Source organism: Podarcis melisellensis (genome assembly GCF_964234715.1).
Source record: "Podarcis melisellensis genome assembly, chromosome: 14".
NCBI classification, from domain to species: Eukaryota; Metazoa; Chordata; class Lepidosauria; order Squamata; family Lacertidae; genus Podarcis; species Podarcis melisellensis.
In genome coordinates, this window is record NC_138546.1 from 6,439,011 (window position 1) to 6,463,237 (window position 24,227).

General features: G+C 47.4%; 1 protein-coding gene across 1 annotated transcript; it reads right to left on the minus strand.

Annotated features, from left to right (window-relative positions):
* Nucleotides 1-33: 33 nt before the first annotated feature.
* Nucleotides 34-22,482, minus strand: SHMT1 (serine hydroxymethyltransferase 1). Its single transcript, XM_081889206.1, has 12 exons — nt 22,284-22,482; nt 16,856-17,046; nt 14,630-14,775; nt 13,702-13,817; nt 12,055-12,215; nt 10,754-10,835; nt 10,039-10,251; nt 8,191-8,307; nt 7,266-7,388; nt 6,094-6,210; nt 3,651-3,761; nt 34-2,322 (listed from the first exon to the last, which is right to left on the minus strand). Exons 1-12 carry the CDS (start codon nt 22,465-22,467, stop codon nt 2,150-2,152), a joined length of 1,734 nt encoding a protein of 577 aa, XP_081745332.1. The 5' UTR covers nt 22,468-22,482; the 3' UTR covers nt 34-2,149.
* Nucleotides 22,483-24,227: the final 1,745 nt, after the last annotated feature.

Genomic DNA, 24,227 nt, shown 5'->3' on the forward strand with positions numbered 1-24,227 from the left:
CTACAATGATAAAATGTACATTGGAGGCAGGGGGAAGAAGAAGAAGAAATTATTTATTTGGGCTCAAAATATTTTTGAAATACAATATATATATATATACTGGTTGTATTTTTTAAAGCTTATATAACCCTTGGCGTATATTGTGGTTCAATTCTTGATTTTATTGTGCTTAGTAAAAAATTGTCCTGACTCTATTTCTGAGCTCCTGTGTCTGATACAAAAAGTGGGGGGGGGGGAGGACTGGAGAATGGCAACCACAAAATGTTGGGAGTTGAGCAATGCAAGAGGCTAGCCAAGGGTGGATCTAAACTGGGAAAAATGCTGTAAGTCAGAAATAAGATCGCTTTAACAAAAGGAAAAAAAAATCTCTATGGAAAATCGCGTTTTTAAAATTCCTGGTCTCTGGCACCATCTAGTGTTGCATGTTTATAGGGCATCCAAATTGCTGTTGCTTTGCTGATGTAGCTGAGAGTCCCATGCCTTGGATTTAGAAAGACAGAATTCTGTCTTGCTATGTTGTTTTCAAATGCCCATTGCTGGAAGCCACAGGTGGGGAGAGCGCTCTTGTGCTTAGATCCTGCTTGCAGGTTTCCAGCAGACACCTGGTTGGCCATTGTGAGAAGAGGATTCTCGACTAGACTGGTGGACGCATCAGGACTTTTCTTACATTCATGGTAGGCCCGCTCTGATAAATTGAATATCCGAGACGGTTTGCTTAAACTCTCCCCGTTCTCCAGCGATTGGAAACTTGTGCCAGTTGCTATTCCACAACAATGTTTGTGAATGGAGAAACGTTATCTTTGACCTTTCAAGGTATATACACGGCTGAAATCTTGGTAGTCTAGAGATGACATCTCAGGCACAAGCCATGTAAAACAGCTGGATCCGACTGGAAGGTTCGTCTAGCCTTGTTTCCCGCAGTGAAACAGCTGCGTGCTTCTGAGAAACCCTCAACCAGGCTACAAAGGCAACGGCCAGTTGCCTGGCAGATCGGTGAGGGTTCAGTGGTCTCTGAAGAAGAGGATTCTGTTTAGCTTTCCAATTTTCAGGTGTGAGCACCCTGCTCTAGTAGCCCAAAGGGCAATCAGCCACAGGGGCAGCAGGGAGACTCCCCAAGCTTTGCAGAAAAAAAGAAATCTTTTAAGGGGGGGAAAGTAAAAAAGATGGGGGGGAGCCCCATTGCAGCAGGGTGGGAATGGAAAACCAGGTGGGATGAAATGTATCACAGAGGCATAACTGTCTTACTGGAACAGAGGAGCGTTCCACACCGCAGCACTTTGTCCGGGTTGCACATTTCATGACTGATCCCTATTGACAGATCTGTGCTCTTAATACCTCTGCTAAATGATCCCAGCCATCCCCAATCCTTGTGGCAGGGGGTTCCGTAAACCAAAGCAAAGGAAGACTTTGGTTTGAGTTTTCCTGAATGAAGAAAACTCTGGTTTGAAAGCGGCTCAGCTATGCCGGCTGAAGACACCTCAGCACAAAGATCTATCTTTTTGTTGTTTCTTGCTTAGGCTAGCAGTAAATCTGTTTTCTCCGAGACGCCAGCTTTAACGAGGAAGCTCAAACCCGGCAAAAAATCAGATTCATCCTTCCTCATGACCCAGTCTGACATTTATTCAAACCCCGGGGGAGCTTCGAGTTGGTGTCAACATTGTACTTCCCCCTTCCGCCATCTCTCAGCCTCTTTCATTTAAGACCTTTGGGTAACAGGTTGATTCCGTATGCAATATTTTAAACTCTGATTTCCATTCGCAGCAACTGTGTGGCACATCTCTCTCGGGGCCTCTTCACCACTGCCAGGGGTATAATTCTGGGATGTCCATTAAGACGGCTGTTAACCCCGCCAACGGAGGATTCTAAAGCTACGTTTGGCCTGTGCCCATTTCCTCCTGGGGTCCATATTCAATGCAACGTATTTTTTAAAAGATGGGGTAGAGGTTGGTTAAAGAGCAGGTTTCGAGAGCAGCTCTGCTTGTAAGAACAGTAAAGAAAAGGGGACACTGGAGATGCCTCGATTCCTCCTAAATCCCTTTTACGGGAGGGCAGCTTTCACGAGACAACCCAGCCAAGAAGAATCGTGGCTGTTCCAGGCAGGAGTTTCCTTGCTGTTCTTCTGGCGCAGGGGAAAACTGAGACTTTTATTTTATAGAACAGGCAAGCCAGGGAGGGGGAAGGTATCTGCAAAGGCCTCCACCTCCTGCCGGAGGGATCTCAGGGGAGCTTGGTACTTCTCGTCAGACACCAGCTTCTCCTTAAACTCTCTCAGCGTCGCTTTGGGACTCATGTCGCTCTGGACCTGCAAGGTGAGCTCAATACCTGCATGGGCAACACAGACATTTCCTCGTTTGGCGGCTGAGTGGGCTACTGGGTGAGCAATTACTACTTTGGACAGCAAAACCTCATCAGAGGGGGAGCGGGGACTGTGGTTCAGGGGTGGCGAACGCCTTTCGCATTTAGAAAGGCTCCAGGTTCAATCCCAGATGCCTCCTGTTTAAAGGACCGCAAAATGTCTCTAAATGTTGAGACGCCACAACCAGTAAGAACCAATCGCTCTGCCCAAGTTGACCTGGTGGCCCAATTTGGTATAGGGTAACTCCACAAGTGGGACGCGGGTGGTGCTGTGGGTTAAACCACAGAGCCTAGGACTTGCCGATCAGAAGGTCGACGGTTCGAATCCCCGTGATGAGGTGAGCTCCCGTTACTTGGTCCCTGCTCCTGCCAACCTAGCAGTTCAAAAGCACCTCAAAGTGCAAGTAGATAAATAGGTACCACTCCAGTGGGAAGGTAAACGGCATTTCCGTGCGCTGCTCTGGTTCGCCAGAAGCAGCTTAGTCATGCTGGCCACATGACCCGGAAGCTGTACGCTGGCTCCCTTGGCCAATAAAGCAAGATGAGCGCTGCAACCCCAGAGTCGGTGACGACTGGACCTAGTGGTCAGGGGTCCCTTTACCTTTTCCTAACTCCACAAGTGTGCCAGCCCAAAACCTCTGAAGGGCGGCCCTCCAGATGCTATCGAGCTCCAACTACTACCAGCCCAAGACTAGCATGGCCAATGATCTGGGATGAAGGAAATAGTGGTCCAGCAAGAGGCAGAGTGGTGTAGTGGTTAGAGGGTCAAACTAGGACCTGGGGGAGGCCAGGGTTCAAATCCTCACTCAGTCAGGAAGCTCCGGAAGTGGCCTCGGAGCAGTCACTTCCTCTTGGCCTAACCTGGAGAAAATGGTGGGGTGTAAATAAGTAAGATATTGGGGGGAGCACATGTTCCTCACACCTGCAGCAAGGTGCAAACCTAGTCTGAATTTGCATTCGAAACAAATTTCCTTCCAGCAGCACCTTAGAGACCAACTAAGTTTGCTATTGGTATGAGCTTTTGTGTGCATGCATACTAATAACAAACTTAATTGGTCTCTAAGGTGCTACTGGAAGGAATTTTTATTTTTATTTTGTTTCGACCACGGCAGACCAACACAGCTACCTACCTGTAACTGAATTTGCATTGGCACTTCCAAATCATTCTGCAAATAAGTGAGGGGATGAAACCAGCGTTCACCTAAGGCAGAGGCTGCTGGCGAAGATGAGGTAGAAAGCAAAGACCAGATCTCCAAAAACAGTGCTTGCTACCATGCCCACAGGCACTTTCCTACCTTTATGGATGAAGTGAGCGACTTTCCGGAAGTCCTCTTCCAAGAATCCCCTGGAGGTAAGGGCTGGTGTTCCCAGCCGAAGACCGCTGGGGCGCAGGGCACTCTTGTCTCCTAAGCACGAGGGAAGAGGCCATGGGTTGAATCCAAAGACACGGTCAGCTGGCCAGTTTTATACATTGCATAGATAAACTGCATAAAAACTGAGGCTTGTTATTTAAATCCTCAGTTTTCCTACCCAGCAGTCTTCTAAAGTTGCTGCTTAATAATACAGTGGTGCCTCGCAAGACGAACTTAATCCGTTCCGCGAGTCTCTTCGTCTTGTGGTTTTTTCGTCTTGCGAAGCACGGCTATTAGCGGCTTAGCGGCTATTAACGGCTTAGCGGCTTAAAGAAAAAGGAAACAAACTCGAAAGAACTCGCAAGACGTTTCGTCTTGCGAAGCAAGCCCATAGGGAAAATTGTCTAGCGAAGCGACGCAAAAACCGAAAAACCCTTTCGTCTTGCGCGTTTTTCGTTTTGCGAGGCATTCGTCTTGCGGGGCACCACTGTAATTAATAATAATAATAATAATAATAACAATAATAACAATAATTTATTTCTAATTTATTATTTCTCCAGCCACGCCAGGCGGCTCCCAACAGTTTAAACCCTGAAAACTGGTGACTCTAATAATTTGGACAAGGCTTCCCCAAAGGACAGCAGCAGTGACAAAATAAAGGACGGTCGGTTGGTAGAACATGAGATCACAGCGTTGTGGGTTTGAGCCCCACGTTGTGTGAAATATTCCTGCATTGCAGGGGGTTGGACTAGATGACCCTTGTGGTCCTGTCTAACTCTACGATTCTATTATTCATAATAATAAAAAGAATTCCAACAGAACATTAAAAACACAATAAAACATCAAACATTAAAAACTTCCCTAAAGAGGGCTGCCTTCAGATGTCTTCTAAGAGTCCGATAGTTGTTTATTTCCTTGACATCTGGTGGGAGGGCGTTCCACAGGGCAGGCACCACTACCGAGAAGGCCCTGTGCCTGGTTCCCTGTAACCTCACTTCTCACAGTGAGGGAACCGCCAGAAGGCCCTTGGAGCTGGACCTCAGTGTCCAGGCTGAACAATGGGGGGTGGAGACGCTCCTTCAGGTCTACTTTCCCATCCTTCCTGAATTTCTCCCCAAATGGGGAGGGGTGGTAACTCAGCAGAAGAGCCCCTACGTTGTGTGCACAAGCTGCTGAATGCCACCTCCTGGACCTCTAGGTAAAGGGGTCTTGGGTCCAGGAAAGATCCTTCTCTTCTCGGGAGAGCAATTGCCAGGCAGAGAGGGCAAGATGAGGCCAGAGAAATCAGTGGGCAGACTAGGCCTGTTCATACCCAGCTAGGAGGATCCGAATTCACCGGCCGAGGGAATGACAAGGGGAAGTACTTTGTGGAACTCCCAAATGTGAGTCAGGAAGGATAACATCTAAGAAATATAGAGTGGTACCTCGGGTTAAGAATTTAATTCGTTTTGGAGGTCCGTTCTTAACCTGAAACTGTTCTTAACCTGAGGTACCACTTTAGCCCAGACCCAGCGGGTGCAGAATGCTGCAGCGAGACTCCTTACGTGGTCTTCGCTGCGAGATCACATTCACCCGGTGCTATACCAGCTGCACTGGCTCCCGGTGGAGTACAGGATCAGGTTTAAGGTGCTGGGTTTAACCTTTAAAGCCCTATATGGCCTAGGACCCTTGTACCTACGGGACCGCCTCTCCTGGTATGCCCCACAGAGAAACTTACAGTCTTCAAATAAAAACATCTTGAAGGTCCCAGGCTACAGAGAAGTTAGGCTGGCCTCAACTAGAGCCAGGGCTTTTTCGGCTGTGGCTCCGATCTAGTGGAACACTCTGTCACAAGAGACTAGGGCCCTGCGGGACTTGACATCTTTCCGCAGGGCCTGCAAGACAGAGCTGTTCCGCCAGGCCTTTGGCCAGGGCACAGCCTGACTCCCTCCCTCAGCAATCTTCATGGAGCTCTGGCCCAATGGTGGCCAGTGGCTTGAATTTAATTAATTTTATAATGAATGATTTTAGAATGTTGTTTGTGCTGTACTTTTGTACTGTTTTATTGTTGTTAGCCGCCCTGAGCCCGGCTTCGGCTGGGGAGGGCGGGATATAAATAAAATTTATTATTATTATTATTATAGCTAATGGGGCCGCCCGCTGCTGCCACACCTCTGCCACGCGATTTCTGTTCTCATCCTGAAGCAAAGTTCTTAACCCGAGGTACTATTTCTGGGTTAGCAGAGTCTGTAACCTGAACCTGTAACCACTGTATCCCTCTCCTAGTGTCAATACACAACCCCTACACCAGGCATTTCTGAAAACTGCTAAACCCCAGCGCTGTGAGGGGGATGCTTGGCCATTGCTACGCACTGTGAAGAGCCTCTTGAAGCTTGGCCACTCTCACCTGGGCAGGTGTTCTTGTTGCATGCAATGGAGCAGAGCTCAAGGACCCGTTCGGCCCGCCCTCCGTCCGTGCCTCGGCTGCGCAGGTCCACCAGGATCAAATGGTTGTCGGAGCCGCCTAGGAGAAGAGGCAAACGCCAGCAGTGACTCACTCATGTCACCCCAAATTTGCAAGGGCAATTGTGGGGGGGCAGCAGAGGGAAATGAGGAACATGGCACCCGCCAGCGAAGTTTGCAAGCATCAGTTCAGTAGGACAAGCAGATAAGAACTGGCTTCGCGTTTTAAGCGTCTAGAACAGGTCATGTTGATGCTGCTAAATTACAAATTAATATACCGTATTTTTCGCTCTATAAGACGCACCCGACCATAAGACGCATCTAGTTTTAGAGGAGGAAAACAAGAAAAAAAAATATTCTCTCCCTCTCTGCGCAGCACCTCTCCATTTCTCCTCCCGCTTTGCTGAAGAGAAAGTGCAGAGAGGGAAAGCTATGCAGTGCCTCTCCAGCGAAGCGAAGTCAGAACAACAAGAGGGATCGCTCCTTTCGCTGCGCAGCGATCCCTCTTGCTGTTCTGGCTTCTGGGATAGCTGCGCAGCCTGCATTTGCTCCATAAGACGCACACACATTTCCGCTTACTTTTTAGGAGGGGAAAAGTGTGTCTTATAGAGCGAAAAATACGGTAAATTACATCATCCCCGGCCACTAAAACAACCTGTGCCCTTCACCTTAGGCTCTTGCCTGGCCTAGACTTTGGAACATCTTTTGGACCTGGGCTGAATCTCCACCCCTTGGCTTCTTGAGACTTGAAACTTGGTCTCTCTAGCAAGTGTTTTGCTAGCCGGTATGGTGCAGAAGTTTAGAGCGTTGGGCTAGGACCTGGGAGACCAGGGTTCAAATCCTCCCTGCTTGGGTGGCCACAGTCACGTGCTAGAACTGATGGTTTGGTGATTTACTTTTTTGTGTTCCAAAACCTTATAAATTTCAATTACACTCCAGTAAAAATAACAATCCCTTATGTTAACACCTTCCCTTTGTATCGCCGCATTAAATGATGTATACAACTACAGGTGAAGCATTCAAACTCCTTGGTTCTTCCTGTGTGTGGCAATGATTCTGCCCGTAATGTTTCTTCCTGTGTGTGTTTGTGTGTTTTGTGTCCTAGCTGTTCCTTACCGGTAACAATGTGATATCCCAAGCCAACAAGGGCGTTGGATAAGGCCTTGCAGTTGGCGACGACCTGCCTCTGGTAAGCTTTGAATTCCGGAGTCATGGCTTGCTTCAGAGCTACCGCAATTCCTGGACAAAAAAGAAGAGAGGATGTGGGCAGGGGTGTGTGGAACGGAGAAAGATGTCTCATCAAACACCTCCATCTTCTAGGGCCTTTCAGTGGCTGCTCCCAGTTTCTGAAACCCCCTCCCTCCTTCCTTGTTGCCCTTCCGTCAGATCTATCGCAGATCACTCATAGACAGGGTGGATTTGATTTAAATCACTAGTCAGTAAGACTTGATTTAAATCATCACACACCCACACCCTGAAAACTCATTCTTGCTGGTATAATCTTAATATTTACGAGAGGAAGGTTTCGTTCTTTGAATAATAAATTTTCAGAGTAGTTTTTACAGTTATATCAAAAACTACTGATGTATTAGAAATACATAGACAGGTAATTATGAAATTATTGTGATGTTTAGTAAGTTAACTATATTTTGACAACTTTTCTGCTGTACTTTATTGGCAGGAGAAAAATAATCATTTCCTTAATAACAATTGAAACCGTTTATTTAACTAAAGCAATAACATTATAGCATATGTGTCAAACTAATTTAGACTGAGTTTTAGCACATATGAAAAATCCTTATTTGCTGATGAATAGCCTTTGGACTATAATGTAACTTAAATAGAAAACTACCTTTAGAAAGATCTTTCCTCCAAAAGCATTTTATTTTAAAAATCTGATTTAAATATAAGAAATCTGATTTAAATAAAAAAAAATCCTTTTTTAAAAAAATAATTAAATTAAATCATTGATTTTTATCCACGCTGCTCATAGAGTTAGCAGAACACTTCCAGCCTCCCTGTTTTAGAGAGCCTGCCTTACCCGCAATGGCATGGTTGTGCGGCCCTCCCTGTAGCCCAGGAAACACTGCTTGGTTGATCAGGCTTTCATAGTTGTACAGGATTTCTTTCCCCGTTTTCGGATCCACGCTGCGGGCACCTGGGGAGAACAGAAAGGAGGGGGGTAATTTGGGGCAGGAGTTTTTGGGGTGCTGCTGCCGCTGCTCTTGGCTAATCCTTCCCTTTGGCTTCAACTTTGCAGTCACCTAGAGCCAAATGCTCAACTCCAAATGCAATCAGCTACTGAGAGAGGTTGCAGCTCAGTGGCAGAATGCCCGCTTGGAGTGCCAAAGGTCCTGTGTGCGATTACTGGCGTCGCCAGTTAAAAGCGCGGGCAAGCAGGCGATGGGGGAGCTTCTCATTAGAGTAGAAAGCACCAGGGGAGGCAGAGCAATTGTGTCTCTCAGTACAAAAGGACTTCAGTGGTGGTGTAGTGGTTGGTGCATTAGATTTGGACTGGGAGACCAGGGTTCGAATCCTGACTCAGCCATGAAGCTCACTGGGCAACCTTGGGACAGTCGCTGCCTCTCAGCCTAACCTACCTCACAGGGTTGTTGTGTGTGGATTAAATGAACCATGGACAAAAAGCTGGTCTATGAATGCAATAAATAAATAAATACAGTGGTACCTCGGGTTAAGTACTTAATTTGTTCCGGAGGTCCGTTCTTAACCTGAAACTGTTCTTAACCTGAAGCAGCACTTTAGCTAATGGGGCCTCCTGCTGCCGCCGTGCCGCTGGAGCACGATTTCTGTTCTCCTCCTGAAGCAAAGTTCTTAACCTGAAGCACTATTTCTGGGTTAGCAGAGTCTGTAACCTGAAGTGTGTGTAACCTGAAGCGTATGTAACCCGAGGTACCACTGTATAATAAAACCATTACAGTCGTACCTTAGTTATTGAGACGTCTTGTGACTTGAACGTTTGGGCTCCTGAAGGCCGCAAACCCGGAAATGAGTGTTCCGCTTTGCGAACGTTTTTTGGAACCTAAACGTCTGACGCAGCTTCCGCTTGAGTACAGGAAGCTCCTGCAGCCAATCAGAAGCCGCGCTTTGGTTTTCGAACAGACTTCTGGGATGGATTCCATTTGAGAACCAAGGTACGACTGTATATAGAGTTCCTAGAAATTTACTTCATTACAAAATAAGAACTGACAGCATTAGCATTACTTGGGGGTATGAGAAGGGCCAAATGAAGTTGGCTTGGAGAACAAATTTATTTATTCTTAGCTGCCTATATTGGGACGCGGGTGGCGCTGTGGTTTAAACCACAGAGCCTAGGACATGCTGATCAGAAGGTCGGCGGTTCGAATCCCCGCGACGGGGTGAGCTCCTGTTCCTCAGTCCCTGCTCCTGCCAACCTAGCAGTTCGAAAACACGTCAAAGTGCAAGTAGATCAATAGGTACCACTCCAGTGGGAAGGTAAACGGCGTTTCCGTGCGCTGCTCTGGTTGGCCAGAAGTGGCTTAGTCCTGCTGGCCACATGACCCGGAAGCTGTATGCCGGCTCACTCGGCCAGTAAAGCGAGATGAGTGCCACAACCCCAGAGTCGGCGTACAGAGTCGGCCATGACTGGACCTAATGGTCAGGGGTCCCTTTACCTTTACCTAGTTGCCTATATTAAGTCTTAGCAGCACCTTTCTCCCCATCACAATTGAGGTTGCCGGTGAATAAGCACTGAAGGAGTGTAAATAGCACCGGTGACTTTGGGCACTGCCCACCGGCATTTCGGCCCCCAACCACCCATTTCCTGACACTTGTGGCCCCCTACTGCCCACCCCTAAGTTCACCTCCTTCCTGGAAAAAACAGGCAGTTGTTCTACACCACAACCCTCACCTTTCCGGAAGAAAATCATGCCCGCCCGGCACCCCCGCAGGGTTTTGTGCGTCGTGGTCGAGACCACATCACAGTGCTCAAATGGGGACGGCACCACGCCGGCGGCCACCAAGCCACTGATGTGGGCCATGTCAGCCATCAGGTATGCCCCGTTCTCATCGGCAATCTTCCTCATGCGAGCGTAGTCCAGGTTCCGCGAATAGCAGCTAACCCCTAGGAGAGAAGAGACCATTCAGAATGCCCAAGACCAGCTGGGAAATTTAAAACCCTTTATTGATGCAACAAAAAACAGCATAAAATACAGTATAAAACGTGAATAGCAATAAATTCAGAATTCAAAAATCAATTTAGGGGGGAAATCCATCCAATAAACATTAGATGATCACCAGGGCTAGCTGGCTAAATTAGTCCTATTTGGGCCAGCAAGGAGATCAGGGGGGAATTAGCTGTGGGATCTCAGAATGGGTAATCTTCATAAATAAGGAAGGAAGGGGAATAAAAGATCAGGTTAAGTTCAAATTGAAAGCCAGGCGGAATAGCTCTGTCTTACAGGCCCTGCGGAAGGAGGTTAAATCCTGCAGGGCTCTGGTCTCATGGGACAGAGCATTCCACCAGGTCGGAGCCATCACTGAGAAGGCCCTGGCCCTGGGGTAGTAGGGTGGTTGTTGGAGATTACGCAACGTTAGTAAGAGTACATCTCCACCAATCGTCTTACCTGCGATGATCAGCTTTGGGTGGAACAAGCGGGCATTCTCCTCCAGCCTGTCATAGTCGATGTAGCCGGTTTCAGGGTTGACCTGTAAGAAGGAGGACCAAGAAGAACAGTTCAACAGGAGCAGCTCCTCCAGCTTCTGGAGTTGCCTGGGGGTGGGCAAACTGCGGTAGACACCAGAAGAGGAGATTGGCAACAGAGACTCCAGCAGGCATCAAGGAAGGGTCCAAGCAGAAAGTTCTCAAGCTTGCATCTACAAGGCGAGGGGCTGGCATCTTTCATTACACAACTACAACCTGAATTGGCTACCAGGATACCGTGCCAAGGAAGCGCTGTGGCAAAGAAACTTCTGAATGCATTCTTAGGCAGCCAAGTGCTCAACCACCACACACTTAAAAATGGAAAGCGTATATGGCCTACCCTCGTACCTACGGGATTGACTCTCCTGGTCCCACGGAGGACCTTACGGTCTTCAAACAAAAACTTGTTGGAGGTCTCAGGCTACAGGGAGGTTAGGCTGGCCTCGACCATAGCCAGGGCTTTTTCGGCCGTGGCCCCGATCTGGTGGAATGCTCTGTCACAAGAGACTAGGGACTTGCAGGACCTGACATCTTTCTGCAGGGCCTGCAAGACAGAGCTGTTCCATCAGGCCTTTGGCCAAGGCACAGTCTGACCCCTTCCTTCGGTAATCCTCACAGAACTCTAGCCCAGTGGTTGCCATTAATTTGATTTTGAATTGATTTTAGAATGCATTTCAATTAACTGATTGTGATTTTATGTAAGCTGTGTTGTTTTTATTGTTGTTAGCCACTCTGAGCCCAGCTTTGGCTGGGGAGAGCAGGATATAAATAAATTATTATTATTATTATTACTAATGCTGGTGGTCAACAAAAGAGGTTCAAAGACTCTTTCAAGGCAAATTTGAAAAAAATGTAGTATAAACACCAACAACTGGGAAACAGTGGCCTGCGAGCGCTCCAGTTGGAGAACAGCCTTTACCAAAGGTGTCACGGGCTTTGAAGACACTCGAACTCAGGACGCAAGGGAGAAACGTGCTAAGAGGAAGGCACCCTTGGCAAATCTCCACCGTGATCAACTCCTGCCCAGCAACTTATGTCCCCACTGTGGAAGGACGTGTGGATTCAGAATTGGCCTCCACAGTCACTTACGGACCCACTGTTAAAACAGTGTTTATGGAAGACAATCTTAATGGACTACGAGTGATCGCCAAAGAAGAAGAAGACCCAAAAAATCGCTGCATTTAGAAGAAGGACAGAGATCCCTCAACACGGAACGCAGCTCACCTTGTAAGGCATGGACTCAAAGAAGATGGAGGTGGCCGAGATCTTCTTCTTGTCCGTCATGAAGCCGTGGGTCAGGTGGCCTCCATCTGGCAAATCCAAGCCCATGATCCTTCCGTGGGGCTCTACGAGGGCCGTGTATACTGCAAAGTTCGCTGGAGACCCTGAAAATGAGAAGGGGGAGGGAGAGAGAAAGCCTGAACATATCCTAGCATATGTTCTGAGGTCCAGCTCCAAGGGCCTTCTGGAAGTTCCCTCACTGCGAGAAGTGAGGTTACAGGGAACCAAGTAGAGGGCCTTCTCAGTGGTGGCGCCCGCCCTGTGGAACGCTCTCCCGTCAGATGTCAAGGAAATAAACAACTATCTGACTTTTAGAAGACATCTGAAGGCAGCCCTGTTTAGGGAAGTTTTTAATGTTTGATGTTTTATCATTACAGGTAGGTAGCCGTGTTGGTCTGCCGTAGTCAAAACAAAAAATAAAATAAATAAAATAAAATAAAGAAATAAAAAATTTCCTTCCAGTAGCACCTTAGAGCAGTGTTTCCCAACCTTGGGTCTCTAGCTGTTTGAGGACTACAATTCCCATCATTCCTGACAACTGGTGTTGCTAGCTAGGGATGATGGGAGTTGTAGTCCAAAAACAGCTGGCGACCCAAGGTTGGGAAACACTGCCTTAGAGACCAACTAAGCTAGTTATTGGTATGAGATTTCATGTCCATGCACACTTCTCCAGATAGTTTTATTGTGTTTTTAATACAGTGGTGCCCCGCAAGACGAACGCCTCGCAAGACGACAAACCCGCTAGACGAAAGGGTTTTCCGTTTTGGAGGCGCTTCGCAAAACGAATTCCCCTATGGGGTTGCTTCGCAAGACGAAAAAAATCTTGCATCCCCCCGCGGGTTTTTTTTGCTTTTTTTGCCCTTTTCTTAAGCTGCTAAGCCGCTTATCAGCTGTTCCGCTGATAAGCCGCTTAACAGCTGATCGCTGGAAGCCGCTTGACAGCTGTAGCGCTAATCCGCTAAGCTGTCAATGGGCTTGCTTCGCAAGACGAAAAAACCGCTATACGAAGAGCCTCACGGAACGGATTAATTTCGTCTTGCGAGGCACCACTGTATTCTGTAGGGAGCCACCCAGAGTGGCTGGGGAAACCCAACCAGATGAGCGGGGTATGTATGTATGTATGTATAAATATATTATGATTATAGCATACTGCGTTCTAAATATAATGGGCTACAGTTCCCGTCAGCATGACCAATGATCGGGTTGATGGAGAACACTCCATTGGTTGTCCCTGCTCCAGATGTTTCTGTATCCCTCCACCATTGACTACTCTGGCTGGGACTGATAGGAATTGGGAACCCAGCAAAGACATCCATGTACACAGAGTGCTTTATAGAGGGAGAGGCCAGGCCTCTGATCCAAGGAGCTTACAGCAGGCTTCCTCAATCTCGGCCCTCCAGATGTTTTCGGCCTACAACTCCCATGATCCCTAGCTAGCAGGACCAGTGGTCGGGGATGATGGTAATTGTAGTCTCAAAACATCTGGAGGGCCGAGGTTGAGGAAGCCTAGCTTACAGCTTTTATCACTAGGTTCCCACAGAGGAACCAGCCCTCTCCACAGTTAGATTACCAGTTAGATGATAGGAATACCTGAGTAGGGCTGAACATTGACTCCCCACTTCTGTGGGTCCAGCCCGTAAGCCTCCAAGGCTCTTTTCTGACACAGCCTCTCCAGCTCATCCACAAACTCCGTCCCACCATAGTACCTAAAACAAGGAAGGAGAAGGGAAGTTTTGTGTGCGCATCTCTATTTTCATAACCGCAGCACCGGCTTATAATCTCTTCTCGCTGGAGGTGCGTCATACGATTGGCAACAGACATAAACTGGGTGCCATGGGTTGGTTAAGAGCTGTTGAGAGCAAGGCAACGTCATCGCAACCCGTCATTGACTGGTTGGATGCAGAGGAATGGTGGGAAGAACCCGCCGAGGAACCCCCAAGGGACAAAGGCTCAGAGCCTAAAGACTGGTGGTGGGACAAGGAAGTGGGAGAAGAGGTAACAGGGCTTAGTGAGCTGGGGGAGTCTGTGGCAGAGGGAAGTGCAGAATCAGTGGCAGAAGCTGAAGCAGGGGAGGAGGGAGATCAAGAGGCTGAGAGGAGACAAGCTGGTGAAGAATCATGGATGCCTCCCTCTCCTACTGTAAAAAGCTCCCTTGCCCCCCTTGTCTCCCAGAACAAGAAGAGGCATGAAAAAGGGTGGAGGAGAGGCTGGCTGTATGCAGGCACAGTCTCAGATTGCTTGGGGAAAGCCCTGGGAAAGAGGGGACTCAGATGGCTGTGGAAAGGCGGGGAATTTCAGTCTCAGCAACCGATCCGTAGGGAAAGACCAGGGATGAGTTGCTGAGCTCCTTAGGCCTGACACTCAGCCAGGTCTGTGCAGATTGTGTGATTTACTGCCGGCTCGCTCCTGACAACCTGTCACTGGAAGCCTTTATCAACAATGAGACACAGACAAGTTTGCTTGGCATGGGGGGAAAGGATCTCAGCCGGGCCTGGAGCCCAAATCCTCTGACCCCTACCTTTGTCCCGGGTATCCCTCCGAATATTTGTTGTTCATGCAAGAGCCCAGGGCCTCCAGAACCGCCCGGCTGGCGAAGTTCTCCGACGCAATCAGCTCCAAGCCAAGCCGCTGCCGCCGCTTCTCTTTCTTGATGATGTCGTAGACCTTTGCGCAAGGAGGAAATGGATACGGGACACAAGAAGATCCCTTAGACCCAGTGAGACCCATTGGGGCACTGAGCTCAGTACTGTTGGCACTGACTGGCAGGGTCTCACGCAGGCAGTCTTTTCTCACCTGGCCTAGAGGTGCCAGGGACCTCCTGCATGCACACCTTTCCCCCAAAGGTGTAAGGTAAAGGTAAAGGGACTCCAGACCATTAGGTCCAGTCGTGGCCGACTGGGGTTGTGGCACTCATCTCGCTTTATTGGCCAAGGGAGCCGGCGTGCAGCTTCCGGGTCATGTGGCCAGCATGACTAAGCTGCTTCTGGCGAACCAGAGCAGTGCACGGAAACGCCGTTTACCTTCCCGCCGGAGCAGTACCTATTTATCTACTTGCACTTTGACGTGCTTTCGAATTGCTAGGTTGGCAGGAGCAGGGACCGAGCAATGGGAGCTCACCCTGTTGCAGGGATTTGAACCGCCGACCTTCCGATCGGCAAGTCCTAGGCTCTGTATTTTAACCCACAGCGCCAACCGCGTGTAGGAACACAGTAAAATGTCATGCTGTGAAACACGGACCACTTATAAACGCCATCTCCAACTCCTCGAACGATTCCATAAACAGAGTCTCTGAAAAAAGTTACACATCACTTGGGAAGACAGGCGAACTAATGCTAGTGTACTGGAAGAAGCAAAGATCACCAGTGTCGAAGCAATAATTCATCAACACCAACTTCGTTGGACTGGTCATGTTGTGCCAATGACTGATTATCGTCTTCCAAAGCAACTGCTCTATTCTGAACTTAAAAATGGAAAGCGTAATGCTGGTGGTCAAGAAAAGAGGTTTAAAGACTCTCTCAAGGCAAATCTAAAAAAATGTAGTATAAACACCGACAACTAGGAAAAAGTGGCCTGCGAGCGCTCCAATTGGAGCACAACCTTTACCAAAGGTGTCATGGGCTTTGAAGACACTCAAACTCAGGACAAAAGGGAGATACATGCTAAGAGGAAAGTACACTTGGCAAATCTCCACCATGATCAACAATGACATTAACAGACGTTCTCAATATGAGAACAGGGCCTTTTTTGAAGTGGCTCCCCTTTTTTGGAATGCTCTCCCCAGGGAGGCTCAGCTAGTGCCGTAGTTCTGTATCTTTAGGTGCCAGGCAAAAGCTTTCCTCATAACCCGGCCTTAAACCATCTGTGGCCTTTTAGAAGTGGGTGGGAATGTTTTTAAGCCATTTCTTTTCCCTCTTGGTTTGCATGCATCTATGTGGGGTTTACTGTCTATTTGCTTGGTTGCAAGTCGCTTTGGGTTCCCCGGGGCTAGATAAAGAGACAAACTCTGAGTTTGCAGAAATGGCAAAATTGATGGCAATTATTAGAAGCCACTCAAATCAGAGAATAATTAGAGAGTGGGATGGAGTGAAGGAATACATGGAAAAACATGGTTCCGGAATTGAAATATTACTAGAGAATGTGTAAAATGTGCAGGGGTAAGCAAGAAAATAATAATAGAATCAATTGAATAATTATTAAATTATAACAACACAAGATGGAAGAAGTAAAATATTGAGATCACACATTGGTGAAGGGGAGTGGGGGTATATGGGAACCTATGATATCATTTATAATATAATTTGTTAACTGTGTTGTATTTACATATAGCAAAGGGAAGCCTAGAGCAATTAGATATATTTTAATTTAGGTAATCTATGTAAAAGGCTTATGTTAGAAAATGAATATGGATTTTGAATTTGATGTTCGTAATTTTTTTTGGTTTTGAAATGAAAATTTTAAAAAGAGAGAGAATTGGACTCCAGCAGAATCTGGGAGGGCCAGAACAGGCCCCCTCTCTGCTGCAGAGGTAGGAAGGTGGGAAAATCTGAAAGGGTTAAGCCGGCGCCAAGTGTAATTTTCTCAATGAACGTCACTGAGCCCATAAAAGTCATTGACCTGCTGTCCCCTGGTTGCTCAAAACCATTGCCGACGAATGACAGCGGTCCCTGCCCTCTGGTTTCTTCCACCAGAATCAATACTACCCTCTCCTGGTTGACGTCACTGCCCAAACAAGAAGCCCTCTTACCTCTGGGTCGTTGGTGTCTAGAGGTTCCATCACCATCTTGTTGTGAGAGGTCCACTCCTCCTTAGTTATGGGGTGTCCATCTGTTTTGGGGAGGCTGGCCATGGCAGAAGAGGTCCGCAGCAGCCCAGAGGAAAAGAACGGCAGAGGATTGACCGGAGGGCAGGCAAAAAGGAGTCCCAAAACTTTGGAAGCTGAAATTGAGAAAGGTTAAGTGAGCTATCAGGCCTGCATACTCTGCTTTGTGGCCCTTAACAGAGCCACCAAGGAGGTTTATGATAATCATGATGATAATGATGATAATAATTTATTATTTGTACCCTGCTCATCTGGCTGGGTTTCCCCAGCCACTCTGGGTGGCTTCCAACAAATATTAAAAATACATTAAAATGTCACACATTAAAAACTTCCCTGAACAGGGCTGCCTTCAGATGTCTTCTAAGAGTCAGACAGTTGTTTATTTCCCTGACATCTGATGGGAGGGCGTTCCACAGGGCGTGCGCCACTACCGAGAAGGCCCTCTGCCTGGTTCCCTGTAGCTTTGTTTCTCGCAGTGAGGGAACCGCCAGAAGGCCCTCAGAGCTGGACTTCAGTGTCTGGGCAGAACGATGGGGGTGGAGATGCTCCTTCAGTTATACTGGACTGAGGCTGTTTAGGGCTTGAAAGGTCAACACTAACACTTTGAATTGTGCTCAGAAACGTACTGGGAGCCAATGTAGGTCTTTCAAGACCGGTGTTATGTGGTCTCGGCAGCTGCCCCCAGTCACCAGTCTAGCTGCCGCATTCTGGATTAGTTGTAGTTTCCGAGTCACCTTCAAAGGTAGCCCCACCTAGAGTGCATTGCAGTAGTCCAAGCGGGAGATAACTAGAGCATGCATCACTCTGGCAAGACAGTCCACAGGCAGGTAGGGTCTCAGCCTGCGTACCAGGTGGAGTTGGTAGACAGCTGCCCTGGATAATATAGTGGTACCTTGGTTCTCAAACGTAATCTGTTCTGGAAGTCCGTTCCAAAACCAAAGCGTTCCAAAACCAAGGTGCATTTTCCCATAGAAAGCAATGCAAGATGGATTAATCCGTACCAGACTTTTTAAAAACAACCCCTAAAACAGCAACTTAACATGATTTTTACTGTTTGACAAGACCATTGATCCATAAAATGAAAGCAATAAACAATGTACTGCAGTCACACAATCAATCCATCAGTAGCTGAACTGGGTTTCCACACAGTCACAAAAACAAAACAAAAAAGCAGCAAAAACAAAAATGCAAAATAAATAGCAAAAACAGACAGACCTCAGCGTAAACTTCAAAACGGAAGCGTAACACTCAAAACGGAGCACGTTCAGCTTCCGAAAAATGTTCGCAAACCGGAACACTTACTTCCGGGTTTGCAGTGTTTGGGTTCCAAGTTGTTTGAGTACAAAGACGTTTGAGAACCAAGGCACCACTGTAAAATAAATACACCTGTAAATATACAGCCAGCGTAACAACAGAGATATTTAAAAACCACAAGAGCGTATTCAAAGATCGGGAAGCGACACCCTGCCCCATGGACCCATTCAAACGGGGGCAGGGAGCCTTTTCCAGACCAAGGGCCACATCCTCTTGCAGAGAGCCTTCTGGGGGCCGCTTGCAAGTGATGGGCGGGGCAGAGGCAACAGTGGGCGGAGCAATGGAGCAAAGCACTTTTATACCACTTTAACAGGCATGGCTCCTCGCAAAGAATCCTGGGAGCTGCAGTTTACCCCTCGCAGAGCTATAATTCCCAGCACCCTTAGCAAAGCTATAGTTCCCAGGGCTCTTTGTGGGGAAAGCCATGTGCTTTAAATGTACGGCGTGGCTACAGTGGACCCCTGCTTCTGAGCTTGGGAGGTGTGGAGCAGGGCAGCCGCCCTGTCTGGAGCAAGACTGACAAGCCAGCCTGCCCAAGGCAACAGATGGCTCTCATCTGCTGACCTCCGTGTGACTTGTTGGCAGGACCGGAGTCTTAAACAGGCGCAAACTGCAGCAGGAACAAAGCTCAGGCTGTCTTAACCGGGGAAACTCATCCCGAGTTATTCGTTAACTCCTCAAGGATAGCAAAAAAGCCGTGCGCAGCTAATTGGGCAACTGCAGGCCGTTCGCAATCGCCAAACAGCTAAAGTCCATTTTGAAATACTGCCTAGCGTCCAGGATTGTCGTGGGCATCAGAGGGGCCAGAGCTAAGAATGTCTGCCTTTAAAAACTGCTAACCCAGCATTTTAGGGGGCTGGGCTACGTGACCCTCGTTCAGGGTTCGAAATTAGCAGGGCGCCAGGAGCATTTTGCGCCTAAAGATTCTCCATTTGCGAGCACTTCAAAAAGTCTGGGTGCTATTTTCTGCGCCTGGCTGACACTCAAGGATTACTGAAACGTATGTGCTTTGAAGCCTCGAAGTATATGTTAAGGGCAGACAATATGTTAAGGAGTTTAACAATAGAGGGTAGAGTGCTTTGAAAATTGAAGTATGGTACCAATAATTTTATTATCAACACCAAATTAAACATGTGTTAACCATTTTTGATAAAAACGTGATGTTAACAACGTGTCTCTTATGTGAATTGTGTATTGTTCATGCTTATAAAAATAAGCCGACCCCCACCCTCCGTGGCAACTAGACTGGGGTCGGCAAGGCTTTGCGGGCATGGGCCGGATCACTACCGCGGAGATCTTCCGTGGGCCAGACCGGCGCAGTACGACACTGGAAATCGTGTCTGTGTATGTCTGCGGCACCGGAAATAGCTTCTGTGCATGCCCAGACACCAAAAATTGCAATTTCTGGAACCGCAGACATGCGCAGGCGTGATTTCTAGCGTCTGGGCATGCGCAGAAGCGATTTCTGCAGCCACGGAAGAGAACTAGACATTCTGTTTTGGTGCCCACAACCCAGGTCCCAGAAGCCATTTGGCTCTTAGCTTTTCTACCCCAGTTTCTAACACTGCCCTTGTGGAACCCTCTCTATATGACTCTCTCTATATGACTCCCGACACGGATGGTGCTGTGGGTTAAACCACAGAGCCTAAGACTTGCCGTTCAGAAGGTTGGCAGTTCGAATCCCCGTACGGGGTGAGCTCCCGTTGCTCGGTCACTGCTCCTGCCAACCTAGCAGTTTGAAAGCACATCAAAGTGCAAGTAGATAAATAGGTACCGCTCCGGCAGGAAGGTAAATGGCATTTCCGTGCGCTGCTCTGGTTCGCCAGAAGCGGCTTGGTCATGCTGGCCACATGACCCGGAAGCTGTACGCCAGCTCCCTCAGCCAATAAAGTGTGATGAGCTCTGCAACCCCAGAGTCGGCCAAGACTGGACCTAATGCTCAGGGGTCCTTTATATGACTCCCATGAGCATCAGCTTCAGAACTTCACGAAAAGTTACTAGTTCCAACATAACCTGGGGGGCCACTTTACATACCTTTCGCCCCCCAAAAGCACCTCTGTGTAAGAAACAACACACCCACAATAGCCACGCATGACATTCACAGGTGTCTTTTTATTATAATTTGTGCTTTATTCTGCTGAAAGCTATGCACCCGTCCTCTCCCAAGCTGAAACAGGCAGCTTAGCAAGATTTGTTAAAACCAGGGGCTAAGAAAACCTCAGCCAATTAATTGTGTTTCTTTGTTGATTAATTCACTAATTACATTTTCCTAAGGGTAAAAACAAACACTCTGAAGGAGGCGCTCCCTGTTTTTAGATGATGTAAACATGCAAGAGAGAAAAGTGGGGAATGCTTGTTATAAAAACAATGCCCTGCCACCTACAGTTTGTACTTTGTATTCATTATAATATTTCTGTTTAAGAGGGGTACATCTTTTTTTAAAAAGAGTTGAATCAGTTACCTAATCCAGTTTATTTACTTAAGTCTATTTAAATTCTATTTCACATCCACAGGGTTCTGGGTGACTAACAATACAACTGGAACAAAGTCATAAAATGCAACGGGACAATAAAAATACAATATAAACAACGATTGAAACCATTTCAGATTGCAGCCTGAGTGAAAGGCCTGAGCGATCAGCCACATTTTAGCCTCTAAAAACCATCAGCGCAGGCACCAAATAGATTTCAAGGGCCATGAAATTCCAAGGATTAGATGCCACAGCAGAAAGGACCTTCCCTCCTGGCCTGATGTTCAGTTTCTGGTGGTGAGACACCATGGAGATTCTCTCACCCTTAACTCCCAGGTAGGGACATACTGGGAGAGGCTCTCGCTCAGCTATTTAGATCCCAAGTGGTTCAGGGCTTTGCAAGTCATTTGCAAACCCTTGACTTTGGACTGAAACAGTATTGGCAGCTGAAGTATATTTTAATAGCTGGAATAACATCGCTCTGGCCGGTGGCCTCGTGCAAGACAGGTCACTGTGGGCAAGCTATCCATATTCAGGAATTGGTCATAGCAGCAGAACCAGCCAGTGTTGAGGAAAAGAACTCAGTTTAATCATTAAATTTTTCAGCCCTTATTTAAAAGGGGTAAGCAGCAGCTTGACTGCCCGCCCGCTGTTGGCACTAAAAATGAGCTGGTTGGCATATTCCAGAAAGACGAGGGGCAGATCCGCAACAGCACACCCAACACGCTTCAAAGCACAAGACTTTCCCCCCAAAATCCAGGGACCTGCTGTTTGTTACGGGTGATGGGAACTGCAGTTCTCTGAAGGGAGAACTACAGTTCCCAGGATTCCTTGGGGGGAGCCATGGGTGCACTTTATATGTATGGGGTGGCTCTGCGCTTAGGACTGCAATCCTATAACACTAAGTCATGAGTAAGTTTCTGGCTTTTGAGGAACATCTACAAATAAAGATGGTTAGCCCTGCACTTTATGGCACATTTTTGATGATCGGCATGTTAATTATTATGGTGTTTATATCCTCTCCCCGTTTTTCTCACAAGTCTGTGATGTTGCCGGTAACATAGCAAATATAGCAAAGTGTAACAACACTCCGAACTGTGCTGGATTACTGCTTCCAACATCCCTGGATCGCTACCCATGCTGGCTGGACTGATGGAGAGTCCAGCAACTTCTTGAAGGCTGCAGGTTCCCCCTTCCTGGAGGACAAGATCTAACTGCTAACATGCTCTAAGAACTTGGCTGCAAGTATTTACAGGGGACTAAGCACCCTCAGGCCTCATTCAGCCCAGCCCTCTGAAACAGTGAAAACTTTATGCATTTCCACCACCCCCACAAGCTAGGGATTACAAACCTTTCGCCTTACTTGACAGGTCTCCTCTGCCTTTCAAGAGCCGTGCACGGTGCTGCAAATGCAACAGGCGCAGCTTTTCCAGGGAGAGAAAGTGAGGCTTCACCTGTTGGATTTCTGCCTGCCGCGCAGGAGGAGATAAAATCTGGGTGGACAGCCAAACACAGCACTAGCACGGAAAAGGGGGAAAGAGTCTGCAAACCCACACCCTCAATACTTACCGGATTCCTCAGTTCCCCGCCACGTGCTGGAGAATCCCTCGAAAGAAAGGGCAAGTTTCCCCTCGACTCCTAGGCTTAAATCCTCAAGGCCCAGCGCGCTCTGCGGAATGGAACTCTCAGCACTTTCTGCCTCGCTCCGCAGCCAATCAGCGCGATCCGCTTGCCTGTCCTCCGTCTGCGTCATAGCCAATCGGGGGAAAGCGGCCCGGGCCTCCCTACCTTGCCTGGCACGCTATTGGCTGAGATCGTTCGAGCTCCCTTTAGAACGCACAAGCTCTGCCCCCTCCCCGTTATCAGAGCTGCCAGTTTTGATCGTCAGTGCTTGTTTGCACCTCGGGCAGAGTGCCTCTGAGCATACGCAGAGTATTTTTTCTTTCTTTCAGGAAAACATTTATTGGGCAGCCGTTCCATCAAGAGAGGGGAAGCTGGCGGCTCACTCCGATCATCTTTGCAAAACAAAAACAAAACAACCCGGTTCCAGCTGGTACCTCCTGCCTCTGAACCGCGCCAGCTGGTCATTATAGGACCTGTTTAGAAATTGGGGCTCGTGTTTTGTTTTTCCGCTTCCCTCCCTGTCCCTTTTCCTCTGTGTGTCTTTTTAAAAGAAATAAAAATTGTAAGCCTGTAGGGCAGAGAATGTCCTGGGTCGACTGGTTGCAGATCCGGGAGCCATTTTGGGAGAAGAGCAGGGTACAAATGCTCTCTCTCTCTATATTTATTTAAAGACATATTGAGAAGGTGTACCTGAACGTGTGTAGGCTTTAAAAAAAAAGCCTTTTCATTTATTATTTACTAATTGACCGTTTTCCCCAAAGAGGGGCCCTAGTATTAAAATACAAAAAGCAAACAATGGTTGAAACAAAATAACAAGTTTAAATAAAAATAAAACACTAGAAAACTGAACCCAAGAAACAGAACTGAACCCACCAGCAAAAGTAGTGTCTCTTTGGTATTAACATGTTTATTTATTTACTTCTCTCCATTCCTACAAGGTGCCCAAGGCAGCACACATGGTTCTGTTCCTCCCTATTTAAACCTCATAACTTTATGAAGTAGATTAGGCTGAAAGGGAGTGATTGGCCCAAGGTCACCCAGTGAGCTCTATGGCTGAGCGGGGATTTGAACCCTGGTCTCCCAGGTGCTAGTATGACACACTAACCACTATGCTATATACCCTTGGCAGTTTAAATCAATACATACTTTTGTAGGTACAAGTCTACTTCATCCGATGCAAGGTTTTAAAAACCACTCTCCATAACATACAGAAGAGTCCTGCAGACCGCTTTCTTCCCTGAAGAATACCACCTTTCCTCTAGAGAAAAATAAAAAAATGTTGAAACACTGGCAATACCTGGTGACAGGTGAAAACAGCAACAAGCAACTCTCAGCCTCCTCTTGGGTAGGAAAAGCAGATCAGACTGACTGCCTAGAGGGCTGCTTCACACACATTTCCCACCCAAAAAGCACTTCAGTGTAAGAAACAACACACAACATGCATGTAACTGTCATATGTGTTGGTCTTATAGACATATAGTAAACAGGGTATACATTCCTTGAATAAATCATAAGGTGCCCAAGGCAGCATACATGGTCTTATATAGTGAACGGGGTACACATTCCTTAAATAAATCATAAAATCTATTTATCTGGTGACTTTGGAGATAACATAGCAGAGAGTATAATCAGACTATACCAATCTTAAAAAGCTGGAAAGACTGAATGGAGCTTTTGGGACGCAATTCATCTTCAACATTATGTTTTCACAAGGTTGCCACTTTTTTTCTCCCCACTTGCCTTACTCCTGTGCTTTTAGAAGTTGGTGGTCACATGAAAAATAAAATTGCAACCCTATGTGTATAAGAGTAAATCCTACAGTGGGACTTACATGTGCCTGAAATTGGGACTCCAGGCAGGCAAAAGATAAATATCTTTCCACTGTTCAGT

Excerpts from the sequence above, each read along its gene's own strand:
- SHMT1 (XM_081889206.1), bottom strand. The coding sequence starts at position 22,467 with ATGACGCAGACGGAGGACAGGCAAGCGGATCGCGCTGATTGGCTGCGG. Across the intron at positions 7,389-8,190 it reads GCACAACCATGCCATTGCGG|GAATTGCGGTAGCTCTGAAG; the intron begins GTAAGGCAGGCT and ends TTTTTTGTCCAG. Across the intron at positions 3,762-6,093 it reads CAACAAGAACACCTGCCCAG|GAGACAAGAGTGCCCTGCGC; the intron begins GTGAGAGTGGCC and ends CCTCGTGCTTAG.